Source organism: Gymnogyps californianus, chromosome 5 (assembly GCF_018139145.2).
Source record: "Gymnogyps californianus isolate 813 chromosome 5, ASM1813914v2, whole genome shotgun sequence".
In the NCBI taxonomy this organism is placed as follows: Eukaryota; Metazoa; Chordata; class Aves; order Accipitriformes; family Cathartidae; genus Gymnogyps; species Gymnogyps californianus.
In genome coordinates this window covers 43996741-44013015 of record NC_059475.1, presented here as the reverse complement: position 1 = coordinate 44013015, position 16275 = coordinate 43996741, and the positions used below count along the sequence as shown (strand labels likewise).

The following is a 16275-nucleotide window of genomic DNA, read 5'->3' as shown; positions in this document are numbered from 1 at the left end:
GACACAACCCTGCTCTCATTCCACAATCCTGATGGGAACTGCCACCCCCTCCCTCCAAAGAGCTAATCAGTAACGAAGCATTTTAATCCTTCTTTGTCCTAATACTACATTACTGAAGCAGATTAGATTTTTCTAATTTATTTCATACTTAACATTTAAATTAGTGCACAGCTAGCTGGAATATTACTATTTAAATGAACGTATAACTTAAAGATCAAATTCTGTCTTCAACAGATTTACATGAAAGGACAGAAAGGATAACATTTGTCTACCAGCATGTTATGTGGATCTCCTTAACTCAATTTACTATGGATTTCATGGTGCAAAAATTAATGCCCTCTAGGAGCTGAACTCATTACCAATTATTTCTTCCAAACCTGCAGTGTAATCCCACGCTGCTGTGACCGATGGAAGTTTTGCCGTTCACTTAAAGGGAAGCTGGATCTGTTCCTTGGTTTGCTAGTCTAGCAAGTGGTACTGAGCAAAATGATACCATAGATGCTGTCTTGACTTGTTTCTAATAGGGAAAAGATACTATGAACCAGTCTCACGTATTTTGTTCCCTGCTAAAACTGAGAGCAACATATTTATGATAATTTTAAATACAGATAAAGTCACCAACAGAATTATATGCCTTTTTCAACATGAATTTCCAGAATACATTTCAGCAACAATAATGGCAAACAGCCTGTAGAGTAAAGCACGGATCCTACTAAGCCCTTCATCCCCTTCCCTACTCCAGAACCCACAGAAGCATCCCTGCAAGTCATCTGGCGCACGTGTATCACACCAAACTCACAGCACACATACAAATAGCCTCCCACTAGGCACCTGACCCAACAAACTCCTTTTACATGCCTGTAACGGAAAAGCAGTGGTAAACAAAAAAAGAAAAGAAAACAAGCTGTACATGTATTCTGGTGGCCAACAAGAAGTTGACCATAGGTCACAGGTGCCACAACTCTAGCTTTCAAAATAAAAAATGCTTTCAAAATAATTAACTGAATCACTGAGTTTTAATTCCTCTGAAAAGCATGAAATAAATCTGACAACGTCTTTGATAAGGCTCAGCCAAGTGTAATGGTGCACAGTAAATACAACAAGCTGTTTTCATGTGTAGCTGATGTTCAGTAACATACAGAGGAAAGCCATAAACAACACGTACTGCATTACGATAGCTATCCACTGGCATTCAATTTAAGTGATCATGCCTCCATTAATTGTACTTGGGACAGATAAGCAGTGCCTGTTTCACACTTCATACAAAAAGGCTCAAGAAATTCCATTTATTTGAGAGAATTTTAACTAACACACATGAACATTTCAAAAAATATTATTTAATTCACTGATACTATGAAAACCAAAAATCAATCCCAGTAATATTTCATATTGTGGTGGGCTGATCCTGGCTGGATGCCAGGTGCCCACCAAAGCCGCTCTATCACTCCCCCTCCTCAACAGGACAGGGCAGAGAACATGTAACGAAAGGCTCTGGGTCGAGATAAGGACAGGGAGAGATCACTCACCAATTACCATCACAGGCAAAACAGACTCGACTTGGGGAAATTAGTTTAATTTACTACCAATCAAATCAGAGAAGGGTAATGAGAAATAAAACGAAATCTTAAAAACACCTTCCCCCCACCCCTCCCTTCTTCCTGGACTTAACTTTACTCCCAAGTTCTCTACCTCCTCCCCCAAGTGGCACAGGGCAACGGGGAATGAGGGTTGTAGTCAGTTCATCACACATTGTCTCTGTCACTCCTTCCTCCTCAGGGGGAGGACTCCTCACACTCTTCCCCTGCTCCAGCGTGGGGTCCCTCCCATGGGAGACAGTCCTCCACAAACTTCTCCAACGTGGGTCCTTCCCACAGGCTGCAGCTCTTCACAAACTGCTCCAGCGTGGGTTCCTTCCACGGGGTGCAGTCCTTCAGGCACAGACTGCTCCAGCGTGGGTCCCCCGTGGGGTCACAAGTCCTGCCAGCAAACCTGCTCCAGCGTGGGCTCCTCTCCCCATGGGGCCCCAGGTCCTGCCAGGAGCCTGCTCCAGCGTGGGCTTCCCATGGGGTCACAGCCTCCTTCGGGCATCCACCTGCTCCAGCGTGGGGTCCTCCATGGGCTGCAGGTGGATATCTGCTCCACTGTTAACCTCCATGGGCTGCAGGGGGACAGCCTGCCTCACCATGGTCTTCACCTCGGGCTGCAGGGGAATCTCTGCTCTAGTGCCTGGAGCACCTCCTCCCCCTCCTTCTTCACCGACCTTGGTGTCTGCAGAGTTGTTTCTCTCACATATTCTCACTCCTCTCTCCAGCTGCAGGTTTTTGCACAGTTTTTTTCCCCCCTTCTTAAATATGTTATCACAGAGGCGCTACCACTGTCGCTGATAGACCCGCCGCTGGCCAAGGCTGAGCCCATCTTGGAGCCAGCTGGCATTGGCTCTGTCGGACATATGGGAAGCTTCTAGCAACTTCTCACAGAAGCCACCCCTGTAGCCCCTGGCTACCAAAACCCTGCCACACAAACCCAATACACATATAAAATATTTTCAAAATTCTAATATTTAATATTCTTTAATATACCAAAGGCCACCACTCTGCAGAAACTGCCAGTTTGCATTTTAACCTGTCCTTAACAGACAAAAGTCCACATCAAGAATCACCATGGAAGACAGAAGCCTGCTGTTACGGTTTCTGTACCACGGCTCATGAGGCTAGCAGGGAGCATGCCAACCATCCTATCACTTAAAAAACTGGTGGCTCAGCAGCACAAATGAGCGTACACACTGGTTCTTTCCATAGCTGTATCCGTTCTGCAAATAAGGGTTCAATACTGTTTCTACTACCCCTTCAAAGCTGTTTTCCTTTAAAAGGAAAAAGGCAAAAGCCAGCAATCGTACTTTGAGGAGTATCTGCCAGTTGCAACATTACCCTGTAGTTAAATCTGTTAATAGACTGCAGCCCAGAAGACTTGGTTGGTTGTTTTAAAGTTTCAAAACATCTGTTGTCCATATAGGATAACAGATGTAAAAGTGAAAAGAAGCCTCTGCATAGATTTGGGAGATCTGCACTAAAGTGAACATCAAGTCAGATCAGCAATGCATAGTTTAAAAACGTTTCACTATCTGCATGCTGCCATTAACATGCAGCATCTACTCTGCTATATGTTTGACAGCCTAAAAATTTTAAAAGGAGGTAGCAAAAAGATTCATTAGGATATCTCTCAAGGTCATATGACTCATTTTACACAAAACTGTGATCAACAGTCAGGACCCTCTCCCCCTTCACCCTCAGCTCACGTGTACCTTCTTGCTTTCAATTCTAGTGAATAATTTAATGATTCTTTCCACAAAGAATTACCAAACCCATATTTTCTCTCCTCCCCTAACCCCTTCCAGCAAGCTCTGAAAACTTCCTTACATTTTTACTAACCCAGGCACCCTCAAAAACTAAAAACCCCACAAATTGCAAAAAGCTAGATCTGGGCCACCGGGCATAAGTATCATACTCCTATTTCTGCCAGTAATACAATGCGTTGGGTTTGTCTTGCTGCAAGAGACATAGTAAGCCTGACAACTGGTTTTTTTTCTTACTGGTCAAGAAAAGAGGGTAACACCATACTAGTGCATTTCTAATTTAGCACCATCTAGAATGACTTCTAACAAGCAGGGAGACAAAATAACAGAATGCAAAGAACAAAAGTAACATTTCCTTGTCCAAAAGAAGCAAACTAATAATTAAGAGGGCAATGAAGTGAATCCTGAAACAAAACAAAAAAAGGGCAAGAAGTCTAATTCGTTATCACATGAAGACTGGGCAACAGATTTTTAAAACTTAATTTTCTACCCACTACTATTGGACAGAATAGTCCCCATTACAAACCGTAATGGGAATCAGGCTCTAAAGAACCTGCAGTATCACTATATGAAAACCTGTAAACCTACAAAAAGGGTATATACAAATGCCAACAATAAGGAATCACTTACTAAATCTATAACAGTATATAATCTTCCTGACTACAAGATCTACTAGTTTGGTTTGAGCCTTAGCAGTCTAGGTATTTAGAAGAAAACTAGACAAAACATCTAATACTAGTGAAGAACTGGCCAGGAGGGAAAATAGATATTCTGCTACTGTATGTCCTTTCCACAGGCAGATTTACCAAGTCCTAGGAGGGCTATAATCTCCCTGATAATGCTGTGACTCTCAGTAATTGGATGCAGCAGTGACTGCATAGCTTCAAAACTCCACCTCCTTCCCCCAAACTTGCAGCAGCAGCTGTCCCTACTTTCTCAAATCCTGTACATAATTTTACCTCCCAGTCCCTCCCTTCACTTTCCATACTGCAACCAGAACTGCAGTAACTTCTCCTTAGCTGGACAGGCAAGACAAGTTTATCACTTCCAAGAGCCTGAAATCAGTGTTGATCCCTGTACTGGTGACAGGCAGAAGAGCTCGTAGCCGTCATGCTGATGGTATCTTACCGGTCTATACAGCTCAGTCTCACACACCTCATACAGCTGAAGGACCTTGTCATGAATGACTACATTTTGCATACTTAAAAGCAAAATAAAACACAAACAGAACTACAACATAACACAGCATGCTTACTTTAACTGTTATGACTTAGTTTTAACTCTTGTTAAACCTCATAAAATATTTGTTAGTGCCATAATATATTTAAATAAGCAAATAATCCAAAACAGGTGGTTTCAGGTTGAACCAAAGTTTTATACTCCCAGAGCAAAACTGGCCAAGAACAGATGCTCAAGGACAGGTACAAGAACAAGGCAAGCACATCACTGCGTTTCCCTAGGACCCACAGGTCCCACAACCTCCAGAATTTGCAGCTCCGAGATCTGCTGAGCCAGAAGTGCATTGCTGTGGTTAACCAATTTTTCTTCCAGGACTGAAGCACGGCAATTTAGGACTGTTCTAACAGTAGTCAGAACTCGCTGAAATATTAAAAAAGACACTATGCTGCTGCCAGGGCACTCTGAATTCCCAAACTCAGGGTGAGCAAACTCCTGCAGCACCCAGCTCCAACCACCTCAACCCCCTGAAGTTGTACCTAGACCAGCTGTAGTTGTTCCATGGGCAAACATTGGAGGGTGTGCTGTCTCAGGTAAGTACACACACTGAATGTTTTTCCTCCAAACTGCTCACACTCAGAAACCATAGTCTTTTTCCTCAAATGAAATAGACCTTCACAACACCATCAAGAAAGCAGATTAGTATGGAACTTAGTTACATTAGGAGCTGAGGTATACAGCTCATTTGGACTTCCTAAGTTTTTTTTAAAGTCATAAATGTTCAAAAGAAGCACAGATTGCAAACTTTATTTTGGCAAGTTTTTTGGTGTGGTTTTCTTTTTTCCATTTTTAAAAATGTATTCCTACTATTCTGAGTACCCTCCACAGTTTGTTCTCACCTGACACTAAAGATCCAGCACTGACCTCCTGAATTTGTTCGGGACGGGTTTCACCTCAGATTCTCCAAGCCACCTTCCCAGCGCTGCCCTCCCTCCCTCCCGGGAGGCGGCAGCCTGTCCGTCCCTTCCCTCCCCGCTGGGCTGACAGCCTCTGAAACTCCAAATCGCGCATCCCCGCACGGGACACTTGCTTCCCCGTCCCTCCAGCTGCAGAGCGGGCGGTAGGTCGGGCAAGCCGGCGTCGCCCGGCGGCCACGGGGCAGGGAGAGGTAACGCTAAGCCAGCCAAGGGGCTGCGCCGGGGCGGGAGGGGGACTGCCACGGCCCACGCAACCAGTAAGTGGAGCAAGGGTCCGGCGGCGGCGGAGCAGGCCGGGTGGCGGCGGCGGCGGCCCGGCCCCAGAGGCGGGGGAGGCGAGGAGGCCGGGCAGGGCCGCTTGCCCGCGGGGAGGCGCTGAGGGCAGAGCGGCCCCTACAAACGCCGCCTGGGCGGGACGCGACGCCGCTGCCAAGCCCCGCCGCAGGAGACGGGGCAAGTTCAAACCCGAGCGCCGCGGGGCAGCCACGGCCTCGCCGGGCCGCAGCAGCCGAGGGAAGCCCGTTACCTGCGCGCTCCTCCCCCGCTGCCGGCGTGCGGGCGGCCCCGCGCCGCCGCCTCCACAACAAAGCCCGGGAGCGGGCGGACCCCGCGGCCGGGGCGGGAGGAGAGGCGGGCGCGCGCCGCCCTCGGGAGCGCGCAGCGGCGGGGCCGCGGCCCGAGGGCGGGGCGAGGCGAGGCGGCGCGGCCGCCGGGCTGGGGCTCGAGGCGCGGGGGTGGCGCCGCCCTGCGGGCGGGAGAGGCGGCGCAAGGCCAGCCGCGGCGGGAGCGGGGCGCGGCACGGCGGGGACAGGCGGGAGGCGAGGGCCTGCGGGGTGCGGGAGCCTGAGGGGCTGGTTTGCGGGCGTCCCTGGCACGGGTCATGGGAGCGGGCCTCTCCCCTGCCCGCCTGTCCCCCGCACAGGGGAAAGTTGCTTCCTTTTGGGGGGGTTAGCGCTGGAGTGCTGCCCAGGCTGCCTAGGAACGGTGTTCCCTGCTAAGGGATACCGTAATCGCAAATGGAGAGACGAACTCTGCCGGGGCTATTAAGGAGGAGAATGTAGTGGCGCACATGTACTGGTTTGGGAAGAGGCCATATGGAAATGGGATTAAGCCTAGAAGTGCTTTAGGAAACCTGCACAATGGGAAGGTTGCCCTTTGCAGGGGAGTAGGGGGGGGTGGATGGAGAATAAGGGAGATGCGCCATATATAAAAAAGACTTTCAGCAGGAGAATTTAATTGTGTTGAGGTGAATAGATTTGGGGTTTGAATACTGCGAGACAAACTTAATAGTTTCCTAACAATAGCGGAGTTTATTTTTTTAAGGAGCAGGTGTTATGCTATTCTGTAAACATATCTCTACGTGAATTATATGCACTCTGAACGTTATTTTTCGTTTTTTTCATGTAAGCCGCCTTTTTGATGCAGTGACACCTTCTGCAGAAAACAAATCTAACCAACCAGTTTCTGCACCCTCTGATCAACTCCAAATTCTCTTCACTGCTGAACTACTGCAGCAAGTCCACCTTAATACTAGATTTGCTATTTGTATCAAAGGGAACATTGCGCAGGGAGACCTACATCTCTGGAACAGAAAAGTAGTCATGTTTCAGCATCTGCTTTTTGATGATACAGAACACTGGAGACTTGATGATCCTGCTATATTTATTGAGCAGCAGTCTCAAAGAGCCAAACCAAGGGAACTAAGGCGAATGTTAATGAAACATTGAAGTTGAGATTTTAATTACTTAAAGGTCAGCACATTTGAAGTTTATTAATTTAAGGGAGTTGATCTGTATTCCCACAGCAATCGCCACTCTGCTCTTACATAGATCAAAGAATTCAAGTTACTGTTTATTTGCTGATGCATGCAAATTATATAACTGAATGTTATACCTGAATATCATTCCTGTTTGCAATTAGGGTCTCATAACACTGTTAACACTGTTAACTCTGTTAACACTTTATTAACACTTCTCTGTATATTTTCTATGTTTCCATACTTTTCAGTAGCAAGAAACCCGTCGTTTTTCTCTAATCTTTGTTTTACATTACCAAAGGCTACATTTCCTTTCAAGCTTGGAACCTCTATTCAGTTAGCAACACTTGTTGCTAAACTACCACAAAACACTCGCAGACTCTCTGCAAACTAACATATCAGAACAATATTACAACTTCATGAGAACACTTTCCCAAAGACACTTTTATAAAGTTTTGGCTTCCAAATACTACGGTGCCTGCAATCTGTGCTCAAAACAGGAAAACGTGTTTGGAAAGGTTTGAGAAATGATTCCCAAAAAAGCCTGCCAGGGGGATGAAAACATTGTAGTTTCAGAACCTTGTGTACAAACTTCACTTGTAGGCTGTTGAAGGATCTTTCCTTCTCAAAATGCTCCTCATGTAAAAATCATTGGGTTTTTGTTGGTAGGAAAAAAGGTTCTTTCCCAGTGAATAAGGTGGACAGTCAAATGAGATGAATCTTGTTTCTAATAGGTTTTCATTATTTTGCTTAGTTTATTTCCAGATTCTTTCCCTCAGTCTAACAGTAACCTTTGTATTTCCATCCGTCCAATCTGGAGAGCTGTGATCGGAGAACTCTCTCTTTCACAATACTATCTGAAACAAATTGTCTCTGACTGCACTGCTTTCTGCCTCTATGAAATAAATAATGGCATTTTAATCCCAATCTAAAATATATTTTGTCTTTTATTTAAATATATTTTTCTCATTTACTAATTAATCTCTTTGATTATGTTAATTCCATCCACCAGAATGCTGGCACGCTATTTTTTCATGTCTATCAACTTTAGGTATTTCCATCTTCACTTTTATAGTAGTCAAGTGTGCCTTTCTTCACAATGGACTTTTTCCTCAAATTTTTCCCTTTTCCTTGAGGAAAAGATGTGGTACTATTATAACAAATGCAGATTTCTCTTGTACCTTAAAGGTATCTTTCCAGGGCTGGAGGATGAGGAAAACCAGCACGTATTCTCTTCAACTCTGCTATGCTACATATATTCCTAGAGTCAGAGTCATGAAATCCTGATTTTAGCACAATGCCTCTGGTGTGCCTAGGATTCACTGTGCCTAGGATTTTACCTTAAAGTCACTACCTCAAAGGCTTTAAAATAACATCTGGTAGCCCTCTCTTACTAAACTAAAATGTATATAGACAGCAGACTGCAGTTAAATACCTATCTCAGACATGGAAAACAGAGCATAAATATACTGTTCAGACATAAGAAACAGATCTAACTTAATACGTTTCTTAAGGAATAGAGAAAGAACTAGGTGCCAACATTTGCCTTTGGTAGCTGTGCTGCAGGAATACATAAATGCACCTGGTTACAAATTATCTATGCTTTGAGTTTAGCATAAGCTGATGCCATTGTAAGGCAACAACAGTCTGTCTTTTTTCCAGGGAAGAGAAGTTAAAAAAAGAGGATGTAAAAACTACCTTTCTTTTCCTTCTCTTTTGAAGAGGTGCCAGCAAATCTAGCCTCCTAGTTCTATTTCAAGATACTCAAGATCACACACGGAATTCAGAATTGCTTCGAAGATAACATGAAGGATTTCTGATTCAAAATGAACATTCTTGTCTGTGTTAACACTGTAGGGCTATTAGCAAGAAAGCAAAAAAAAAAAAGAATCTCAAATTATCCGTGTGACTGGTTAAACAGTCTAGCACCTTATTCAAGAGCCATTTCCTTAAATCCATCTTCTTAACTCTAATAAATGTGCCCTTGAGATCAACAGTAGCTGTTTTCTCCCCCAAACCAATGTAACAGAGCTTGTTTGTACCCCTGATGGTCAGAAAAGAAGCAAAGGTTAAGCTCAGAGTGGACAAGCCTTCCCTTGGAGTAAGAAAAATCAGCAGTACTAGAGGCTGCGGACTATGTGCAAAAGGAGGAAAGAGAAGAGTATGAGAAACCACAGTGCTATTCGGAGTTAGACAGAAGAGAAGAAGTGGAGACAAGGGAAAAATCTTTACAGCTAGATGTTGGTAACCCAGGGGTTTGACTAGTAGAACAGGGTCAGTGATACAGCAGGGAAAATAAAAGACCACCTGCAATACTGCATCTGCTCCCAGCTTTTGCAGGCTCCAACTCCATAGAAACATTCAGGTACTCAGTTGTTGATTTAGTGCTTAAGCTGTAGTTTATTAACCTGAGTGCCATTTTGAATCTGGCTCTAAGTCAAAAAGACTATGTCTGTACTAGTAAACAGAAAGGATCTATGCCCATTCTCTGGCCCTGAGAATAAACGTCCTTGTGTGTTCTGCATCCATATAGCTGAACTGTCTTCCCCTTCAATGGTGCCGCCTCTGGGGATGAGCCCATGCTGTCCCCCACGTTGTACCCTGTCATCTTCTGGAAAAGCACAGTTTGGCCTTGGCGAAAACAATGTTGGGGACTGTCAGCAATGGCACTGACTGTGTCCCAGCACTCAAGCCCATGCCCTGGCACTGTTTCATTTACAAAGATGGGCCAATAGGTCCACGTAACACATGCAATAGCCACTCTCCAAGTGACAAAATACTCGTGTCCTTTGAACACTGAAGAGCTGGAACCAAAGTCTAAAGGTTTTAAAAGAACGGTATGCTTCAGAAAGACAGCCAGTGAGCCAAACGGCACCACTGACCCTTCCTAGAAGTGGAGCACCAGGGGATCTGCGGGTGTTAGCTGGGTCCCAGCAGCGGTGGGGAGCAGGACTGCAAACGTGTGCTGTACGGCACCAGCCCCGAAGCGAGGAGTAAACGGCACAAGCCTGAGGAGGTGACAGGCCTTCCTCCGCCAGCTCACTGACAGGCCGCCAAAGCCTTGCCTCCCCGCCGCAGCGAGGGCGATCGCAGCGCCGGCCGCCCCAGCTCTGCTCAAGAGAGAGAGGCTGCCGGTTTCCCGGCTGGAAGCGATCAGAGAGCCCTTTCTCCGCCGCGATCGCCAGCAGCTGCGAGGCCGGGCCCTGCCCGGGGCCGCCCTCTGCCCGCCGGCTACTAAAGGCCGCTGCGCGGCCTCGTGCCTTCCACCAGCGCGGGGGCCCTGCCCGCGCGCCCCCGCCCCGCCCGGCCTTGCCGCGGCCCCCCCCCCCGCAGATAACCGCGGTTCCCGCCTCCCCCCAGCTCTTCCCCACCCGCCCAGCGCGGAGTCGGCCCCGGCTCGGCAGCCGCTCTCCAGGCGCCTGCTGCCTCTCGCCGCCGCGGCGCGGGCGAGGATGGCTCGGAAGCCCGGGAGCTTTCTGCAGGAGGCCTCTCACCAAGTCGTCGCCGGAGGCTCGGCGGGTAAGTGGGCGCGTTCCTCCTGGGCGGGGAGGGTCTGCCCGTCCCCCGCCGGCGCTCCGCCAAGCTGAAGTGAAGGCAGCCGCGCCGCCGCCCCTCGCCGCTCTCCTCAGGCGCAGCAGCAGCGGCGGCGGCGAACGGCCTGGCTCGGCGGCGGCTCCTCCCCCGCCGGGCGGCGCGGCAGGCCCCTGAGGTGGCCCGGGGGTCCCGGGGGCGGGAGCGGCGCGGCCGGGCCGCGGCGGTAACTTCTGTAACGGTGCTCGGCCCCCCGCGAGGCTGAGGGGGCACTTCCCCGGGTCTGCGGTGTATCTCCGTTAAACACACCCTACAGCCCCTCGGGTGATAAGGGTGGCAGGCGGGCCCCCTTCAACAGTGACAGCCATCGGTGTCCCCTCGTGAGCTTCTCTGGTGGATGGCAGTTGGTCTTTCCTTGCTTGAGGTGGATTTAGTAACTTCTACCAGTGTGCTTACTGTGAGCCCACATAATCCGCCAGTGGCACGTTGATGTGGGACAGAAAATGTTCCCCTTTTCAAACGTATTCCCTGTGGCACACTGTTGCTGATTTATAGAGCAACGGATGCAGGGCTACAGTGGAAATGTGTTTCTGTGGTTTTTTAATACTTTTAGGAATGTCAAGGTTACTAATTCATCACATTATTTGTACTGCAAACTATAAATGTCAAAACTGTATACATCTGTTTAGCAGTGAAAGCATTGCTAGTTAATTTCTTCAGTTTGTTTTCCCTAAATCGGAGTAAATCTGAAATGTGTAAGTCAGCCTGCAGTGTAAGGAATATTTACACAATATCCTGCTCTTTCAGTGTATATATGTAAATACTGCTAGCATTTCAACTACGTAGTGTGTTTTTAAGTGTTCTTTAGTGTCTCTTTTGGGGTCCAAATGCTGTTTGTCATATTATGTTTTACTTGAAAGAGGAAAGCTACACGGTAATGTTGCTGTGTCTCATGTAATGCTTCAGTGTAATGTCAGCAAGCAAAATTCTCCTGTGGGTGAGTCCTGTGTGGCTGTGACACATGGGAGCGGGTGCTCCATTTCTTCTAATTCCCTTGCTGCCCCTAAATCCACTTTTATGCATTCCTGCCACCAACACATATTTGAGCACTTCCTTTTCATGCTCGTGACTCTGCATGTCCTTTGTTTTCAGCCTTCTGCTTTGACACAGAGAGATGTCACAGCAGAACCGGAGAGCTCTGCTGTCCTGGCCCTTCCAGTGTATTGTATGACTGTGTTTATGTAGCTCTTCTGCAGCCTTGGAAATCCTAAAGCTTTTTTAGATTCTGCTTGGTACCACCCCCCTCTTCCCTTAGGAGAGAAAGGAAAGGTTTAATCTGTACTAGCCTGTTGAAGGCCCTTCATACCTGAAGGGATACTGAGGTGTTTTGCCACCAGATGTTTTGCAAGATGACAGATTTATCTGCCCATAGCAGTGGGCCTGTGCCTTAGCGATTCAGATTGATCTAACTCAGTGCCTTCCCATCCTCTGGCAGTAGCTTGTTTTCTTTACAAGCTGTCTTTGTTCATAGAAGAACAGACAGTTTGACTAACACACTAGAAAGCAAATTGTCATTTAGATAACAGCAAAGTTTTACAGAAGGACTAGAAGTGGAAAAGACAGCATGAAAACTATTTGCTGATCTGGTAGGCATAAATGTTAAGGTGAGAGAATTCTCAATTCAAGAATACAACTGATCTGCACCTAACACTTTAAGGTATGATGTGGGAGGCCTGTTGAATCTAGTCCAGAGGCATACTGTTAAAAGATGCTTGCATCCTTTTGCTTAGTCTCCTGTCAGGCAGGCAGGTTCCTTAGCTCTATCACTATCCTTAAATCTGTACAGAAATTTCTACTCATTGGTTTTGAAATAAACCAGTAAGGACTGTTCTTTAGGTCTGAAAAACACTAAAATTGTACCAGAGGGATTGGTAAACGTATGGCTTGAAATGGGAGTTCTAAAGTATTGGATGGAAATGGCTCAAACTTGAAAACTTGCTTGACAGATGCTTAAAATTCAATTATGTTTTTTTTGGTGATTTATAGAGAAGATAGAAGAGGAAGGCTGTAGCTTTGAGGTCTTCAGTCTAAAGGTTAAATTTCTCAGGCAAGTGTGGATCCAACATGGAAAAGGTGGAAGCAGGAAGGAAAGGATGGAGGGCACGAGTTGTTGAGAGTATACTTAGTATTTCGCCCTAGTGAGGGATGTGGTTGCCTGACCTTAGTTTCCTAGTATCACTTTAGACACCCTATATTGCCTTTGGCTGCCTCTGCAGAAGGACATAGGGCTCTTGTAGGTGCTTTGTCATATTTACTGGCCTAATGTGAAAGTCACAGATATCCTAGCGTGGCTTTGCTGCCTGTACCACAGCCTGGTATTTAGAAGGAAACTGAAAAAAAAAAAATCATTGTGGTGAACTAATGTTTAGATTTTTAACAAGTTCTGATCATCTCAACTCATACAGTTAAGCACAAGGAATGTATGAAGCTGTTTGTAAGAAAGATGCTGTAAGTTGGTGTCTTTGTCAAAAAAATGATAGGAAAGTAGTGAGGTAGTTGGGGAATGAACTGCACAGCAGAATAGGTGTAATTGAAGGGTCAGAAACATTGTCTGTGTAAGTAAAATGAGAGGTTATTTAGCATCCGCAAGTCTGATGCAAAAGGATCTGATAAGAAGTGATTCTGCTAGGTCAAGTGGAAAATGATTAGAGATAAGCCTAAGCTGTCAGAACAGGAAGAAAGGGATTTTTGAAGCTTTATGGAAGATGACAGGACTTGTTCATAGACTTAAAGACAGGGGAAGAAGAAAGAAAGAAATCAAGCATGACCCCTAGTCTACAGGACTGATAAAACGGAAGATACTGGCATGCTGAAGGAAGGAAAAATGCAAGTAGTCAGTGTTGTAAAGGAAAAGATTTAGACATACCATTGGCTGTCTGAGGCATTTCAAAGTTAAACTTGAATGGCTCTGCTGTAATTGAACTGTAAAACTCAAGCATGACAGAATCTCATACGTACTTCATGTCTGCAGCAAGGGGTGCATCGGCTTCCGTGTGGCTTGTAATTTGACTTCATATTAAATTGAAAGCTCAGCTTCCTGAGGGTGAACTCAATCTTAAATATGAACAAAGTCTTACTTGGTCTTGGCTTATGTTCCTTCTGCTGGCATTCAGTTTGCTCCCATCTTTCAGATTCCTGAATGAAGGTTAATAGCATAATTGAAAATACTTGGTTTTGTTTGCTTGCCTGGGTGTATGGCAATAGCGAGGAACAGGACTTTGATTGAAATGTAATTGGGACACTTCATTAGTAAGTTTTGTCCCTTCTAGTACAGTGAACTGCAGGAATACTCCTTTTCTCTAATGGTTAATTAGTAAACTAAGGCATGTGTAGAATTTAGAGAAAAAAATTATACAGAAAATAAAATCTCTGAACTGTAAGAATCACAGTGAAAAGAACAACTTGGGAATCTCAAATTGATTTCCTTAGATTTATAGCAATTCTTCAAAAGGCTATTTGAGAAGTCCAGTCAATGTACGGTTCAAGTCACAGGCAGAATTGTTTCTCTAATTCACAAGGATCAAAAAATCCTTGTTTTGTCTACCTGTATGGAAAAGGTAGAAATTAAATAAGTGTTGCATACAAAGTCAATGGAGATTTCTTTCCTCATGGAGAGGAATACTGCAAAGTATGTTGTCTGATACCCAGGCTGATTTGCCAAGACATCCTTGTCACACAGTCTTGAGTCAGTTTGAATGATGAAGTGCAAATGTCATCATAAACAATTGCACAGATGACCCTTGGCTGAGTGAAGGGAAGTGGTTGAATATAGTTACCCTGAAGGTTTTAGGATGCTGCTACTTGATATAGGTGTATTCTTGTTATTAAAAAACAAAAGGCTGCAGATGGAGACAATTAGCTAAAACCACAGGTAACATAAACATAATTTCATTTATATTTAGTTTGTGTATTTACTTCTCTTTCTTCCATACACTTGCAAATAAATAACATATAAATATTTTTAATTTTGAAGTTGAAATTTTGAAGAATTTATTTAATATGTAGTAGGTGATAAATACAAAGATGATGTGTTTTTCAAATCTGTAATATTGAACTGATCTTTAAGTACTTTTCTGCAGTAATTCAATGTGTTTCTTTTCCTAGTTCCATTTAATAAATGAACTATTGGCGCTCTCATTGCAAAATGAATATGGGAAAGTCAGAATAAAATGAGCTTTTTTAAAAAAAAATAATTACTTTGTGAGAATAGCCAGAGCTGGTCTTTTTTCCCCATTCTTCATATTTTCATCAAACAGCAGGGTTTCTGCCTGTCTGGACCTCTTGGCTTCAATTTTTTTGGAAAGAGTTAGGTTTCCAGCTGCATTGAAATCTAATAGGATTTGGGAGTCTAATTCTCTTAACCTCCTTCGAAAGTCCAAACCTTTTCTTTTGAGAGGTGTTTTATTTCAGTAGACAAAGTTGATTATCCTGGATAGCAGCAACTCCTTTGAACCAGACCTATAAGCAGGAAAGCCAATCGTGAGAGTAAGACTGTCAAATGCAAGTACAGTATTAAAAAGTGTTTGGTCTTCCTATCACTAGAGGCATTAGGCAGACAAACATCATTACAAGGTATGCTAGCCAGCATACTCTGTGAAACACCTTGGGTTATTCGGTGCCTATGAATGGGAGAGGGAGTGTGATAGATGTACAGGAAGCACTTTAAGCAGCAGGAAAATTGACTAATTCTCCCCTCCCCCCCAGGTGTTTCACTAATTTGTTTTGATTATTTTGCTGACATTTTTCTGGGAATTAAAGTTAGGATGAGTGTTCTGTGTTTTCTTAGCTGCTTTTTTCTTGCTTTTAAGCCAGGCAATTGGTATTCACATGTTACTAAAATAATCACTTAATGCTCAGAGGTAATTTCAACTAGCTAAGTACTTAGCTAAACCTTGTAACTATCTTGACTTGAAACCATAATATTTTAGAGTGCTTAAACCTTCCTCTTTCTGAAGTCTCTTAAGGCTGAAATGTTATCTAAGACCACAGTACGTGCTCATTGTCTTTCGCTGCCTGTATTTGGCATTTTGGATGTTAACAAAGACTGTTTATATTAAAAAGCTAAGGGTGCGAAGCAGTCAGACAGTATTAGTTTCAAGGCAACATCCTACAAGTTAAAGTACTCCAAGGGAATGCACTTGCTCCTACCAATGAAGCCAATTTTCTCTGCTAGGCTGAGAAATTGATAGTGTGCTACCTGGTGTTGGACTTAGAGCTTTGGAGGGGAGTTGCTTCGTTGGCAATATGGTGAGGAGAACTTTGGGTGAAGAGAAGACCAAAACCTGTGTAAGCTGAGTGTTGCGATTTAACTCCAGGCAGCAACTAAGCACCACGTAGCTGCTTCCCCCCCCCCCGTGGGATGGAGAGGAGAAGGGGGGGGAGGGGAGTAAAACTTGTGGGTTGAGATAAGAACAGTTTCATAA

General features: G+C 45.0%; 1 protein-coding gene across 1 annotated transcript in view; it reads left to right on the top strand.

Annotated features, from left to right (window-relative positions):
• The first annotated feature begins 10607 nt into the window (after positions 1-10607).
• SLC25A21 (solute carrier family 25 member 21) overlaps positions 10608-16275 on the top strand; it is a 264842-nt gene continuing 259174 nt past the window's right edge. The window contains exon 1 of the mRNA XM_050897609.1: positions 10608-10780. Within this exon, the coding sequence (XP_050753566.1) occupies positions 10714-10780 (67 nt within the window). The 5' untranslated portion in view covers positions 10608-10713. The remainder of the gene's footprint in view (positions 10781-16275) is intronic.